At 43.0% G+C, this 15,816-nt stretch overlaps 1 protein-coding gene across 2 annotated transcripts in view; it reads left to right on the forward strand.

Moving 5' to 3' along the window:
* DCLK1 (doublecortin like kinase 1) overlaps positions 1-15,816 on the forward strand; it is a 405,319-nt gene that overhangs the window by 339,696 nt on the left and 49,807 nt on the right. For both annotated transcript variants that reach the window (XM_090027476.1, XM_090027468.1), the window contains exons 8-10: positions 6,849-6,957; positions 11,308-11,365; positions 13,988-14,107. In XM_090027476.1, the coding sequence (XP_089883602.1) occupies positions 6,849-6,957; positions 11,308-11,365; positions 13,988-14,107 (287 nt within the window). The remainder of the gene's footprint in view (positions 1-6,848; positions 6,958-11,307; positions 11,366-13,987; positions 14,108-15,816) is intronic.

The raw sequence follows: 15,816 nt of genomic DNA on the forward strand, positions 1-15,816 counted from the left end.
GTTTCTACAGATTTCCACAGACTTCCCAGTAGCAGTGGATTCTTGAAGATTTTGAAAGGCCACCAGTACATTATGAGTCAGTTAATGGAAGAACTAATTGAATTACTTCCTCTTGCTGGGCACAATATTAGTTCAAACATAAATTGCTTAGTCTGAAAAGCTTGTCTGTTCAGTCCAGATTTCAGGGTACAGCAAAAGAATTTTAAGAGGACTTTTTGTGTGTGAATGCAAAAAGGAAAGGAAGTCAAATTCTATTACCACAATGGCCTCTGTTGGTCTTAAAATTAATTAAATGTAGCCCTGCTGAGTTGCACCAAAACTTTGCCCTTGATTTTAATAGTCAGGATTTCACTCAAATTGCTTTAGAAGAATACTAGGGCATTAAACTGGTTTTATTCTTGACAAGGAATAAATGTCTCTCCTAAGGACTGAGCTGTTTTACAATATGTATTCATAGAGTTTTCAGGTGATGGGATGATAGTGGCTATTTGTTGTTATAAATTATTTGCAGTCTCCTTAGTTCAGGAAGTATTAAACACCATACCCGGAGTTTACTTATTACCCTAGCACATAGGATATGTGCAGTAGCATTGGGTTCTCTCCATCCACCCCACTGAGGTTTTGAATCTCTCATGAATGCTTCATCATAAATAAGGGCTTAAGAGTGGATGTTGTAGACAAGCCTGGAACACCCCATCTAGTAAACTTGCCATTTAGAGTGTGTCTGTGGATCTGAGTGGAGCACATTCAGGCCTGCTATGGTACAGACACGCCATGAGAGTTCTAGTTACAAACCAGCATCCATTATGCTCTACAGACAGAATGAAGAGATGGTCCCTGCCCCAAAGAGTGCTAGACCTTTCTGGCACAGTACCAAGTATTAGTTGCACCAGTAATTATTACAAAACCCTAAGTAAAATAGTTTGACCTAAGCCCAAGTGCTCATTTCCCCTACTCTCAGAGGGTGTTGCCAGCCTGCTCCCTAGTTCTCCACCAGGCTGTTTTAGTCTGTGAATAGATGTTTCATTTGAGAGAATCCTGACTGAGTGTTTGACCTAGATCAAAACAGGTGTAGTTCGGTCACTTAGGCTAAGTACAGACAGTCAAAAAGAGCAATTAAATCTTAACAGGTTAGTCTAAGCTGCATAGACTGAACCAAGAGAACAGGTATTCACTTTTGATTCTGCAAATATGACCATATGCCTGCTGTGGCCCGGGCCAGAACCTGGAGAACACTAGAGTATACCTCTGCTTGGCTGAAGCAGATAGCTTGAGCCAAGGCTTACTCACCCACCTGGGAGGGAGGTGTGCAAGGAGATTCAAAGTATCCTGCCGTGCTGGAGGACTGTGGGTTTACTTGAACCTGGATGGGATCTGGGACAGAAGTTCAATAAACTGTTTTAACCTAAATCAGTTAAGTCTGATACTACATCCATCTAGGTTTAGAGTTTCATAGTTTCTAGGGTCGGAAGGAACCTGAGCAGATCATCTAGTCTGACCCCCTGCCATGGCAGGAAAGAATATAGGGTCAAACGACCCCAGCAAGATGTGCATCTAACCTCCTCTTAAACACCCCCAGGGTAGAAGCCTGCACCACTTCTCTTGGAAGTTGGTTCCAGACCCTAGCCGCCCTGACCATGAAGTAGCACCTCCTGATAGCTAACCTAAACCTGCCCTCTGCCAGCTTGTGACCATTATTCCTGGTCACTCCTGGCAGTGCTCGGGGGAACAGTGACTCCCCCCAGTGCCTGCTGATCCCCCCTGACTAGTTTATAACAGGCCACTAGATCCCCCCTCAGCCTTCTCTTTTGGAGGCTGAACAGGTTCAGGTCCTGTAGCCTCTCCTCATAGGACCTGCCCTGTTGTCCCCTGATCATATGAGTGGCCCTCCTCTGGACCCTCTCCATGCTGTCAACATCCCTCTTGAAGTGTGGCGCCCAGAACTGGACGCAGTACTCCAGCTGCGGCCTGACCAGTGCCGCATAGAGGGGGAGGATCACCTCTTTGGACCTGCTCAAGATGCATCTGTAGATGCATGACAAGGTGCGGTTGGCCTTTCTAACTGCCTCTCCACACTGCCAGCCCATGTTCATCTTGGAGTCAATGATGACCCCCAGATCCTTTTCCGCCTCTGTGCTGACAAGAGGGGAGTTCCCCAACCTGTAGGTATGGTGCCGGTTGTTCCTCCCGAGGTGCATCACCTTGCACTTGTCTGTGTTGAAACCCATCCTATTCTTGTCCGCCCACCCTTGTAACCTGTCTGGTTTATCTTAAACCAGTTTCAGGCACATGGAAAGTGATTTATGTGCACTGAACTTCTGTTATGTTACAGATTGGAACTAGTTTCTGATCACTTATACCAGTTTATGTGTAACTTCTGTCCCTAGGCTTAGGCTCATAGCCTAACCCACTTGGATTGCAACTCCTCTGCCAGTAGGTGGTGAACAAGAGCACATACTTTTGGCCAGTTTTGTCCCTGAAATGGCTCACAGAAGCCCTGCAGACACACATCACCTCATTCTGGGAAAAAGCTTTAGCACATCTTATCCCACATTAGAAGAACTTAAAGTGGACAGTGGACATGTACTTTTGCAGGGTCCTGCAACAAAAGGCTTTTTTCCCCCAGAACCAATTCACCGTGGATTTACAGTCTCGGTCCTTCAGAATCAGTTGCTCATCAGGGTGTCACCTGACCTCTTTCCAGCTGGTTCCTCTCCTTCTGGCCCAAATACCTTGTTTTGCAGGGGGCTTCACCTTAAAGAGGCAGACCAACCTATTGCGCTCATTTTACTTACATCACCCCTTACCTATGCCCACCTATGCAGGTACATAATTTAAAAATACATCTATAAAAAATGAAAAACAAAATAAAAAATAAAAGGAATCAAAGGACTTGATAAAACAGAGAGAAGATGTAGTTTAAAGCAATAATCAGTCAAATGTAAAAACTAAAACACACTTCTAAAATACCAGGGAGATCAAGTTCTAAAATGATCTAGGCCCATTTGCCCACCTGTGTGTGAGGAAATGATAGGAACCTTAAGGTACAATTGGTCCATATGGCTAAGGACAAAAGTTGCACATAAACTGGTTTAAGTGATTAGAAACTGGTTTGAACCTGTAACAGAACATAAGTTCAGTGTACATAAACCAGTTTCAACATGACCGAAACTGTTTTGAGATAAACCTGGTTGAATGTAGTATCATACTTAACTAATAGAGCTCAAACTGGTTTATAGAACTTCTGCCCCAGGCCCATTCCTAATTTAAATTAAATCAGAGTCCCCCAGCATCCCAGCATGCTCTGCAGCCCAGGGAAGGGCTATGCTCTCTGCTCCAATGGAATAGGGCTGGCCCCACCCCTCTGCTCCTTAGCTAGAGCAGAACTGGATGGTGGCATGGCCAAATGCCAACCCCCTTAAGGTAAAAGGGGAAGGGAAGAGGCTTATTCCCCCCTCCCTCCCCTGTCCCACCATCATGGACCTGCCAGGCATTTCTCCGCTTGCTGCTTCAGCAACAGGGGCATGGCCAGCCCCAGAAGTAGCCTCAATTGAACTGGCCAGGGAGGGGGTTTAAGTCCCTGTCCCACTGGCACATACCCAAGCTCGGGTCCACCTGGCACTCCCCTCCCTCACAGCTGGGGTGATGCCAGAAGCCAGCCAGCATGGCCCCTGAGGGTTTATTTCCCACTACAACCCTTCTACCTCCAGGGAACCACTGCCAGGGGCTGCCAACCCTGACTGCCACCACTGCCAATCGCTGCCTGTGTGGGGCAAGTGGTGAAATAAGTTCCTTCCCTGCCTCATCTGCCAGATGCTGGAGGAAGGGGGAAATGGTCCCTTCCCTGCCCCCACCCACCTAAGGGCGCCATGCCGGCCAGCCTCTGGCTACGCCCCCACCCCTGCACCTTGATGGGGGTAGCAGCAGCTGTCATGGTTTCCCAGGAGTGCAGGCCTCTTCCTGGTAGCGGGGCTGCACTGCAGGTGGGAGCAGAGTGAGGTGGGGTAGGCAGAGCTGCCACAGACTGTGTGGAGCAAGCAGCGGTACCAGGGCTCAGAAGGGTGGCCATAGTCCCCCATGCTTCTCCTAGCATACTGCCACTGCTTGCCTTGCACAGTCTAGGGCAGCTGTCACCACCTGGCCCACCCCGCCCTGCTCCCATCAACAGCACAGCCCGTGCCGGAAAGAGGCTTGCACTCCCAGGAAACCATGACAGGGTGCTGCCTCCAACAGGGTCCCCATCCCCTTGCCACTCCAGCAGCAAGAGCAGGGGCATGGTCAGAAGCCATCCAGCAAGGCCCCCTTAGGTGAGGGAGCAGGGAGGGAGGTTATTCTGCCACTCACCCCACACAGGGAGCTATCAGTGGCTGCTGGAGGTGGCAGAACCTGGCTGAAGTCCCATGGGGCAGAGGGGGGGGGAAAAAAACCCTCCCTGCCCTCTCAGCTTCAGGGGCCAAGCCAGCCGGCCTCTGGCCACACCCCTGTCCCCACCACTGGAACAGCGAGGGGAAAGCACCAGGAGGACCCTAGCTTGGGTCCATGCTGGTGGGACACTGAGTAGGGAATTAAACCCCATCCCTGGCCAGTTCACTTGAAGCCGCTGTCGAGCCTAGCCATGCCTACCCCTCTCCCCCCACCTCACACAGCTTCCCTGCAACCAAGGTTACTCTAGCACCCCCAGGCATCTGACCTGAGCCACTGCAGGCATGTGCTTACATTTCCTGTATATCTATTCAGTTGCAAATTGGTTCGATCTAGGCTGGTTAGACTAACCTTCAAGGATTAAATCAATTCAGGTTGTGGCTTTTTGAATGTCTGTTCCTAGCCAAAGAGACTGAATTACCCCTTGCTCATGACCACATTTCAAGATCTTCATTGCCACAGGGGATACCCCATAATATTTCTTCTGTTTAATTTTCTATTTTATTTCCATAAATTTGAGTATCAACGGGGAAGTGAATGTTTTGCTTACCTGTAAATTGAGCTACTCCTTGCTTAGATGAGTTTAGACTGTCACATAAACTATACAGTTCAGATATGCATTAGAAAACCAAGTGCCAGTGCCACAGCCTGTTGATAATGTCTCAGGATGAGATAAATGGTGTGAAGCAGATGGATTTGATTTTAAAATAAAAGCAATGATTAATTGAAATCTATATAAATTAGTTATTTTTATAATCCCCTTAATCTTTAAAAGTTCCCTGGAAGCCACTGTCTCTTAACAACCTCTTTCTGCAATGAAAGTATAGAGCATCGGCAAATGGCATCGGCAGTCTGTGTGTGTGGCATGTAGGTGATCAGGGAGGAGACAAGCATCACAGTGGCAGATAGAGCAGGAAGCAGAAAACAAGACAACAGGTGGGGCAGGGAGTATAGGGAAGGAAACAGAAAGTAGAGCAATGGATTGGGTAAGGAGCACAGGACAAAAAGCAAAGAAACAGATCAGACAAGGGAAGAGATTTGCAGTGGCACTTGGTGGAGGAAGGGAGCAGTGCTAGTCTGTGGCATCCCTGCCAAAAGGGTTGGCCCACACTGATTTAGAGAATGGTCAAGATATTTACCAAAATGCCCTCAATCTCCTTGCAAGAGATGGTATTTTAGTAGCTCCTCCATACTATGTCTACAAGGGAATGTTTCTTGCATGTAAAGCTACTTTACTGAGAAGTATGGGAATCACTTTGGGCTTCAACAGATAAATGACAGCCACAGAACATGGGACTGTGGAAGTTCTACAAACACACTGGAACTGGCACATGCTTCCTTCTTGTGTCCTTGCACAGAGATGGATATTCTTGCCACATGCCAAGGGTGAAGATAGGACAGCTAAGGGGCAGTGTACAGTCTGATCCTTTTAATTCTAACACACGTTACCTGAGAAAAACAACTCTGTACCATTTATAATTTAAGGCAAAACATGCCTTCTGTCCCCTCTCTCCCACAAAGTGCAGCACTCTATCTGAAACACAAGATTATAACAAACGAACATCTTTCATGTCAAGAACTCATATTTTTTACTCTGTTGTGTGAAATCCAATTAAAATTTACTGCTGTTAAAATGTAAATTTAAGAGTCACATCTGTAAGAGATGTAGATATTAGTCACTACTTCCTACTTTTATGTGGCATAGTTGTGATTAGTGTAAGTTGAAGTGTATGGCCTCAGCTTTTGGAAGCTTTATTAGCTACTGATAAACTGCTCTTTTGAAAACATTTCAAGAGTTGTGGTGCGTTTGTGTGTGCCAAAATAGCTGAAGCTACAAATGTTTTGTGTGCTTAGGCACAATGTGTAATGCAACTATACCTAGACATCTGGTGCCCAGGTTGCATATGAAGGTGAGATTATTGAGAACATTTGTTTAAAAATTAAGTATTTAATATTGAGGGAAAATAGCACTTAGCACATGAAGAATTTTATGGATGTCTCAGTTTACAGGATGTAATAAAGCAAGTGCTTGAGTGTTGGACTTCTTTGGTACGTATATTTAATCATGCTTTGTCATGAAGTTCCAACTCTATCTAAGGCTGGACTGCGCTTGTGCAGATCACCATTTTAACAAAAAGAATGCAGTATCTTTATTATGCTGTGAGCTTGTTGCAGTGACAGCTGTAACTCATGTAAAACTTAAATGTCTGTAAGTCTAGAGCCTGTGGAGGTTTTATTTTTCATCATTTTATCTGTGTGAACCTGTTGAGTATATACAGTGTCAGCAGCATAGTTTTGCTGTACAGTAAATGAGATATTGATTCTGAATGGTTTCCAGTCTCCTAGACCATAGACTAAACTGCATGTTATGTGCAACATCTGTGTTTCCTTCACTACCAATAAAAATGTATTAATGATTCTTTCAGAAGTGTTGGAGGAAGGCTTCCAGGTTCCAGCATCAATAGCAGAGAGATATAAAGTTGGAAGGACTATAGGGGATGGAAATTTTGCTATTGTAAAGGAGTGTATAGAAAGGTGAGATGGATTATTTGCTTATTACTGTAAAAGCAATCATTAATGTTATGCTCTTCGTAGATCATATCTTTATTTGCAGACTGTGGGACATGTGGAATAAGGTAATGTCTCAACTCCAGATGTAAAAAAATGGAAAAAGTAGTCTAATAACTTCTGCTATGAAAGTTTTTCCCTTCCTAGGTTCAGCATAATTCTACCATTTTTTCACCTAAATCTTCCTTGTTTTACTAAAATAATGTTTTGAAAACTATTTTCTTGCTATCTATTTTTGAAGTTTCTCTTTTGTACTGGTCAGAACAGACTTCAGTACAGTTCAGGCCGGTTGCAAGAATATTTTGTAGATGAAAATTATATACACAAAATTGGTATGTATGTAGAGGGCAGGGGAGAGATGCATCTTTTAGATTAAGTTGAATTAGGGATACATAAGATTTCACAAGCAAGAGCTCACTTCATCACCTGCAGCAGATGCTCTGGCCTGCCTTTTGCCTGACTTCAGAGTAACACAGTTAACTACCTCATACAGGCATTGGGGGTGTGCAAACAGGCCCTGTTCTATTTGGATTCGGCCTAAATCAGGGGGAGTGATTTGATTCATTGATTCAGATCACTGTCCCTGATTTGATTTGGCCAAATCTGAATCTGAAGATTTGATGCTGATTCAGAGAATCAGCAATTCGGACATAGACACAGCTTGAGATGTTTTTTCAACATACCTCGAGGTACCAGTGTGGCTTGTGAATGCTGCGATGCTGGGGTGCATCAGGAGTTCAGGGGGGGCCTCCACGTGTTCAGTGGCAAACCCAGAAGTGGACCAGAAGTCCGCAGGGGAGCGCTCTGCACCCCCCAACTCGGCAATCAGCCATGGGGGGTGCAGGGCTTCTGTGGGACGCTCTATGCACCCTGGCATTGCAGCATTCATGAGCTGCCTGCTACCTAGGGGTATGTAGAAAAAACATTTAAAGCTGTGTCTATGTCTGAATCTCTGAATCTTTCCGAATCTCTCTGAATCAATTCGGAGGGTTCCAATTCGAACTGGAGAGATTAAAGGGTCCTCTGATTCAATTTGGATTCAGAGATTTGGTCACTGAATCGGGCCGAATCTCCGCCAAATTGAATCAGGGACTGAAGTTTTGCACAGTCCTAACGGGCACGTATGTAGTGGTGCTGAACAGTAATTTTAGAACTGGCTACACCATGAAGGAGTGTTAAACATCAGCCCTTCTAAGATATCTTTAATAAACTCTGTTCTCTATGTACTGAATACACTATAACAATGGTGGCTATCTCTTGGCTTGTGAGCTGCATGGTATTCTCAGGGCATTTAAATGTAACCCCTGCAGAGACAGTAGTAGTTAAATATAAACAATCTTTTCATTCCCTCTGTTCATCACTTATTTTGTTTCTTCTTCAGTTCTTGCTTATGGTTTATTTCAAGAAGGCATTCAATGACAAAGTGTTATTTGAACTGAGGTGCTGTGCACAGATCACTGACTTCAGGGCATGCACTTCTTGAAAGTTTTGTGTCCTGTGGCTCTTAGCCATGTCAAGATCCCCTTAAGGAGAGCAAAGGAGAAGAGTTAGAAGAGTTACCCCTGCCCTTTATTTGGGGAATATATGATTCAGTGGTCTGGTTGAGGGTTGATAAAATCTCCAGACTACACCTTCATGTATATTCCGTGGGTGTGTATGAGAGACATTTTTAGGAATATTTTGAGAATAGAAAATAACTGTTAATATTCCTTATATGTATCCCCCGTAACATTGGATACCTAAGCCATCATTGAGTTTAGAGAACAAGAAACAGTCAAACTAATAAATGAAAAACACCTTCCAAAAGGACCTAAACTGTCATTTCGAAGCCCTAAGTTTAAAGTCCGATACCTCAGGCATTTGCAGGTTGACTCCAGGGAGCTGGGGGAATTTCCCTTTCCTACTGATAGAAAGCTCTCCTTGCTTGTGTCCTATTAGAATTTCAGAAATGATATTTTGATCTGTTAAAAACTACCACTAGGCTAGGATTGGCTTACCCTACTTAAGCCCTTCAGGGGAACTTCATACATAGTATTTATTGCATATTTCCAATTTATCATACATAATGTATTATTTATTCATATGCATGCATATATGTTCTATACAAATAATTATGAACATGATGCCACATTCCAGGCACACCAAAATTTTCATTGGACTTTGTGAGATCTTAGAGTGTTCAAGGAAAGAAGCACTGAGCCCCTTATTGGGGTGGGTTATTTTAATTAATCAAAAGTCAAGGAATATACCAGGTACTTGTACCATCGTTATAAACTTTTATATAGCAATAATCACTATTTCCTACTTTGCACTGCAACTTTTTGTTGCTCAAGAAAGAGCAAGAAATAACATTCATCTCACCGTGAGTATCTGGTATTGTTCTGAATGTCCAGTGAAAGGTCTGTAAGCCACCAGCATTTCAATGGTTGGGACAGTCTGTGCCTGGACAGCTAATAAGGAGAAGTAGGATAATTATTTGCATTTTCCTAGGTTCTGTTTTCTTTTTTGCCAAACCAAAAAGGGATGTTGTCATCTGCTTGTTATCTCTTTGTTTCAGTTATTTGAGTAATGTGTCTTTCAAGTATGTTATCAGACATGTTAGTTTTCTAACTTTCAGAGATTTGCAAAATTTCATATTTCCAGGCTATTTAATGTTTCCAGTATTTCAGAGTAAACAGTCTATAGAACCACCACAGAGTATTTAATTCCCTTTCTTGTGACAGAAAGAAAACATTCAAAATGCAGTCAAACAATCTAATTAACTGGCAATGAAAAATTACATTTACCTGAGATTTAACCCTAGGCATCTGAGCCACATCCCACCTGTGCCCCACTCCTCCCATATTCCAAAAAGAAATTTACACTGTAAATATCTCTATCTGTTCCTTATCTTGTTCACATGTATGTACTTGGAATAAGTGCATCCTCATCAAGGCCACCTCAGGGCTAAGAGTGGCCCATTTCTCAGAGTTGTAGCATGAAGCCCTCTAGTGGGGAAAACATGGATGTTATGGTATTCCTGTTTTTTATTTTCTTGGGGCCTTTAATAGACAAGCTGTACTTTTGAAGACATGAACATCATCCAGAATTTACTTATTACACATTTTCTTAATTTGTATCCTAATTTAAAGTCTATTTGAGGACCCTACTGATTTTAGAACTCAACTGCAACTAAGTTTGTCACTTTTTGCACTTTTATAAATGTTCCCATACATCCTAAAATGAATACTCCAGCATTATGCCATTACTAAGAGATATCTGCATATTTCAGTATGGCAATTAAAGTGTCCAAGCAGTCCCTTAAAACAATATTTTCAGTTCATGACTCACTTATGTTTCCACTTGGCAGGCAGACCACCCTTTTTTGGCAGCAGACAGTATGCACTTCTAGCATTTCTCAATGTTACTGTGTTTCACTTGATGAAGAATGAAGCAATTGCTGTGTGAAATTTTAGAGATGATTTTTACTTTTTATTTTAACCAATAGCATGTTAAAGTAATTATGTAAGGACAGTGTACTGCAAGTTATATTTAGAGCATTATTGTGAAACAGCAATACTTTCTAGAAAGGTTTTTTACTTTAATTTCTGATCTCCATTTCATGTTTGTAGTGAAATTGGAGCTGGGTAAATGGAGTTTCATGATCAGCTCTGTTAACTATCAGAATCAGAGTTGTAACTTGCTTTAAAAAAGACATTATTATATTTAGTTTTTTAACAAATTGAGTGCATAACTACTTTGCAATAAATATTGGATTATTAGTGATCATAGATGTTCATTTCTAATAGCTACCTCAACAGCATTAAAACCTAAAATTATATTTTATATGCCCTTATGGACTGTTCCTATCATCTCTGTATGACCCGAGACTTTATTAATCTGTTTTATCTCACTAGCAACATTATCTTTAAACACCACAGGATTGCCATATACTTGTTATGCCTTTCAAAATTATTCAGATTATATATTTTTTAATTTAGCAGTCATAAGTAGAACTAACTTTACAAAATTATCAGAACAAAATTTATTTTTAAAAAATTTCATTTAACTCAAAGCATTTATTTTAATGCTCCAGGGATAACATACTTTGGGGGTTTTTTAATTAAAGAAAAATTATTAATCCAATAACATTTTAAACTAAAAAAATGAAACAACTTAGAAGATTTGAAATGTTTTGCCTTTTTCAAGATTTTTTTTCAGTTTCTTTGGCTGAAGTTATTTGCTAAGTTTGGGAAACAGTTACTTTAATGGCAAAAACAGAATCTGCTGGGGAAAAAATGTTCACCATGACTGAAAGTTGAATTTTTCTCTCCTCAGGTCAACTGGTAGAGAATATGCTCTGAAAATCATCAAAAAAAGTAAATGTAGAGGAAAAGTAAGTTCAAAAGATCAAATAAGGGCTCAAAGTATTTCTAGCAATATGGGTTTTTTTGGAGGGTGAGATTACGTGTTACAGTTAGACCACATTAAGTGCACTTAAAACTTGAATGATCACACATTAAGGCTCGTTGACAAGGGCTACATGCCCCCCAAACATCTTAAAGTTATTCCAAGGCAAGGATTTCTTTGAGCTATGCTACCTAGCTCAAGTTAAGTTAATATCTGGCTTTTCACCTGGGATAAAATCATCAATTTGTGGTCCTCCAGTATCCCAGGAGGCACCACTCCAAGCATGGACTAGCTTTCTTCAAGGACTGACAGCTGGGAAGGAGCTGAGTGGTGAGAGGGTAAGTTGCAAGGGAGGGCAAAGGGAGAGGCAGGGGGACCAGGAGAATGGGGAAGTGGGGAGGGAGGGCAGGAGAAGCGGGGGACAGAGGGAGGCAGAGGGTGGGTGGACAAGGAGATGCCAGGCTCCTCCCATCCCCTTAAATTTTCCCCTCCACCCCCAGATTGCCTCCCAGCTGTGCCAGTCACCTGATCTGCCCCTGAATTGCCCTCTCAATCATCCCCTCTGCTTACCATTGGCCCCTCCACCCTTCTCCCCCTCCCCCGATCTACTCTACCACTTCAATGAGCCCAAGAATGGTGGCAGTGGCTTTGAGGGGTTCCCGCCTTTCTGCCTTCTCCTGGGCTCCTTGTAGCTTCCACTGCTGCCCCTCCCCCCCATGCCTGGATACAGCCCCTGCTGGGCCCTGCATCTGAAGGGGGAAGGGGGGAATAAGTGGAGGGGGAAAGGAGCTTCTAAGAAGCTGCAGAGCACAGTGGGGGCTGGATCTGGGTGCATGGGCGTGATGCAGACTGCAAAGAGCTTGGAAGCAGGCAAGGAATGGGACTTTCCATTGCCACTGCTTTCAGGCTGATTGGGATGGCAAGGCAACGATCTGGGGATGAAGGGGCTGATTAGGGGCATGATCAGGGGGTGGAGGCATGAGGTGATCCAAGTGGTGCGGGGGTCCCTTTTCCTTCTATTCCCCCCCCAAAGCCTATACTGTGGATAGAGAGTTGGTGAATGGGGCAGGCACAGAGCAGACTTACAGTCCTTAGCCATGTCCTGGGTCACCAGCTATCTTGTGGCAGGTCTGATCAATGCAAGTTAGTGTGACTGATCACTAGCATGTGTTAAGCTTAACAGTAACTAATATTCTTCACAATTAGCAGCTGCTAACTCTAATAAGTAATTTCACCCTGAGAGATTGACATCCTGTTTTGAAAGTGAACATCAGTTTGGGAAGTTCTGGGTATTTGAACTATCCTGGCAACTCTTCTCAGTGGAGGGCACATGCCTTTGGAATGCTCTGTCCTAGGCAGAGCAGAAAGCCTATTAGTCTGCAGAGTACCATACAAGATGTGCTTACTTGATTCGACATTTAGCTAAGCTGGGGTGTGGGTGTACATATTCATTTGCTTTAACTAAAGCATCGAGGTTCTGTGGTCCTGGGGTGTATGTAGATGAAACAGAGGCCCTAAATTCAAGCAGTGGGTTTTAAAAAACACTGCTTCTTTTTAGGGCTGATTAAATCCCTGTGTCAGGCACACACCCTGATGACTTACCTGCCTCTTCAGCAGGGAGGGGAGGGCGAGCTGCCAGCAGGCGGAGTGGACCCTGGACTGTAGGCGGGTGGGTTGGTTCTTCCCTCCATGGAATTGGCGGCGCCCCCTCAGGCACCTGCCTGCAGGCACCTGGCTTGGACAGTTGCAGGGAGCACCGTAGCTGCAGAGGGAAGCACCGGCCCCCAGGCAGCTCAGGCAGGCTCTGAGGGGGGGCGGGGGAAGTTCATGCTTGCTGCTTTTCCTGGGTGGAGCCTGCTTTCCTTGTGCTCCTACCAAGCTGTCTGCAGGGCTTCCTGCAGAGCCACAGAGCTGCACAGAGCCCAGTTCTTCACTCCACGGTTGTAGGGGTAGCAAGCTAAAACTCAAAGGAATTTTAGTTTGCTGCGCCCCAAGTCATTTAAGGTGCATTACGCCACCGAATTTCCTACAGCTGCTGGAATTAATGTTCAATACACCACCGAGGCATGCAAACACCAACACCATTAAAGCAGTGCAAAAGCATTTAACCTACTTTAAAGTGTTGTGCACACACACCTCTCATTTCCTCCACACATGGCCTTAGATGATAGGGAAAATAGCAAAATAATTATTATATATAATATATATCATTACACTACTGAATTATTGCTGGTTTTTATAATTCTATAATTAGGGCTTTTGGGATACACCACTGTACTTTTAATTGATTTGAAAATATGTTTTACATTAGAAAAAAAAGATGTTTCATCATCAACATTTTGTATGCAATGGAAACAGGTCTGCCTTCCCCCATTTCATTTTCTTCATTCTCTTCTCTTTCCTGTTCCTCTTTCATTATAGTGATCTAGTTGTTAGACATGTTCCACATCATTATAAACACCATTTGCAACTTTCAAAAACTTCCAAAAAATCTATTAAAACAAAAACAGTAGATTATGCAGTAGTTTGTGCAATTGCAGCAAAGGGGTTTCTTGTTTGTTTTTCCCTCACTAATTCATATGTATTTAAAATATTTGCTGTCTGGCAGGAACACATGATCCAGAATGAGGTATCTATTTTAAGAAGAGTCAAACACCCCAATATTGTTCTTCTGATTGAGGAGATGGACATGCCAACTGAGTTGTACCTTGTCATGGAGCTGGTGAAGGTAAGTATTTTGGAGGAGGTAACTTATTTATCCTAGGCCAGGATTCAGGATTGTGTCAGTCATCTTCAGTCATAGTACATGATAAAACTGTAGACACTTTCCCTTACGTTACTGAGTAGATGGACCACCTCTTTTCACACATGAAATCATACTAGGAGTTGCAGAGGTTGTTTACAAAACAATATAAGGAAAATAATTGTTCCTTTAGTTTCTTCTAACACAGTTCTGAAGCTGGGAATGTGCTAGATGAGCTCAGAGTAATTGATCCACAAGTCTTTTAGATTACTGTATCAGAAAGTACTTTATAAACAGTAATTTGGGGCTTACCAGTCTTATTTCCCCATTTCAGAAAAAAGGGCCTTAGGTTATACCATTAAATCTATCAGAAATATTTGATGTAAGCACTTCTAAATACCAGTATAAAAACTTAATTTCCTCTGATAAAGCACAGAGTAAGTCAAACTTAGGCTTACCGTGTAACATCTGAATCAATTGCATTATGTTATCCCTTCATCAAGCCTGCCTTTTTGGCTTGATTTAAATGGAGATTTTTTTTAAAAGCTGCTGTTTAAACTGTGGTTCTGTTCTGAAAAATAACCTTAAAAACCAGCATTGTATTCTTAGGTCTTCATGATGATTTCCACATCAAGCATATTCTTTTTATAAGAGCAAAGATTTTTTCCCTAGGTGCTACCACTACAAACTCAATCTTGAGTTTGAAAGTCAAGCTCAGGTTCTTCCTGGCCAATATGTTATAGATGATCAAAAGTATGTATTTAGAATTTAGCTAGCAGTTCATTTAAATTACACATCTCTGAAAAAATGCCAGGCACAGAGGAACTGAGGAAGAAACTGCTATTTTACCCAGGGGCAGAAAACCAAATAATTTAAATGTTTAGGACTAAATTTTCAGATATAATTTCTCAGTATTATGCCAACAATATTAGCATGTCAGTCAGTTGTGTGTACAAACCCCACACTGGCCCTTAAGCTCTAAAGGACTCTTAATGGTCTGTAGAAAGACTTTCACTGCCTCCCAACTATATTAGAATTGGAAGTTTGTACTTTTCTTTTCCTTCCATGTTCTTACAGGCAGGCACTGGACTGAATGTAACACCATGAACTTGCAAACAGAAAGCAAATAAATGCAGTCTCTGTACCCACAAAGCAGACTGTGCCTAACGATCACCAGAGGCACAGTAAGCCCAGCTGTCTATTCTAGCTCCAGCAGCACCCTGCATCCATTCGGGTTTTAAAGACGCAATTTATTTGAATGTGTGACCACAGCCTAAATATTCTGGGAGAATTCTCCTAGGTTTGTTCTCGTAGTAGAAAAACTTACCCAGGGCCAGGTTCACACATTCAAATGCAGAGGCCCTGAAGAGTGAAGAGCTTGCTGTGCTGATACTGTGCAGCCAGGGGGTTCTGTGCACACATCTCAGTATGCTCTGCAGGCTCCCTTATTCTGTCTGGCAACAGATGACAGCAGTGCATAGGGCAGACATGACTGGCTAACCGAGAAGGCTCGTGGTCAGACTGCATTGTCAGCATGTATAGACATTCGCTCTCCCAGGAACAACTCTCCTGATAGTGATTTAACCCTGGTTCTGCCAGGGTTCTTTTTTTCTCCCAGATCGGCCATTTTTACTGTGGGAGAAAAACTTCTATACACTTGTGATATCTTTTGGGAGACCCATGACTCTCCCAGG

This window comes from Crocodylus siamensis, chromosome 1, assembly GCF_052110815.1.
Source record: "Crocodylus siamensis isolate JL-2025a chromosome 1, ASM5211081v1, whole genome shotgun sequence".
Lineage (NCBI taxonomy): Eukaryota > Metazoa > Chordata > Crocodylia > Crocodylidae > Crocodylus > Crocodylus siamensis.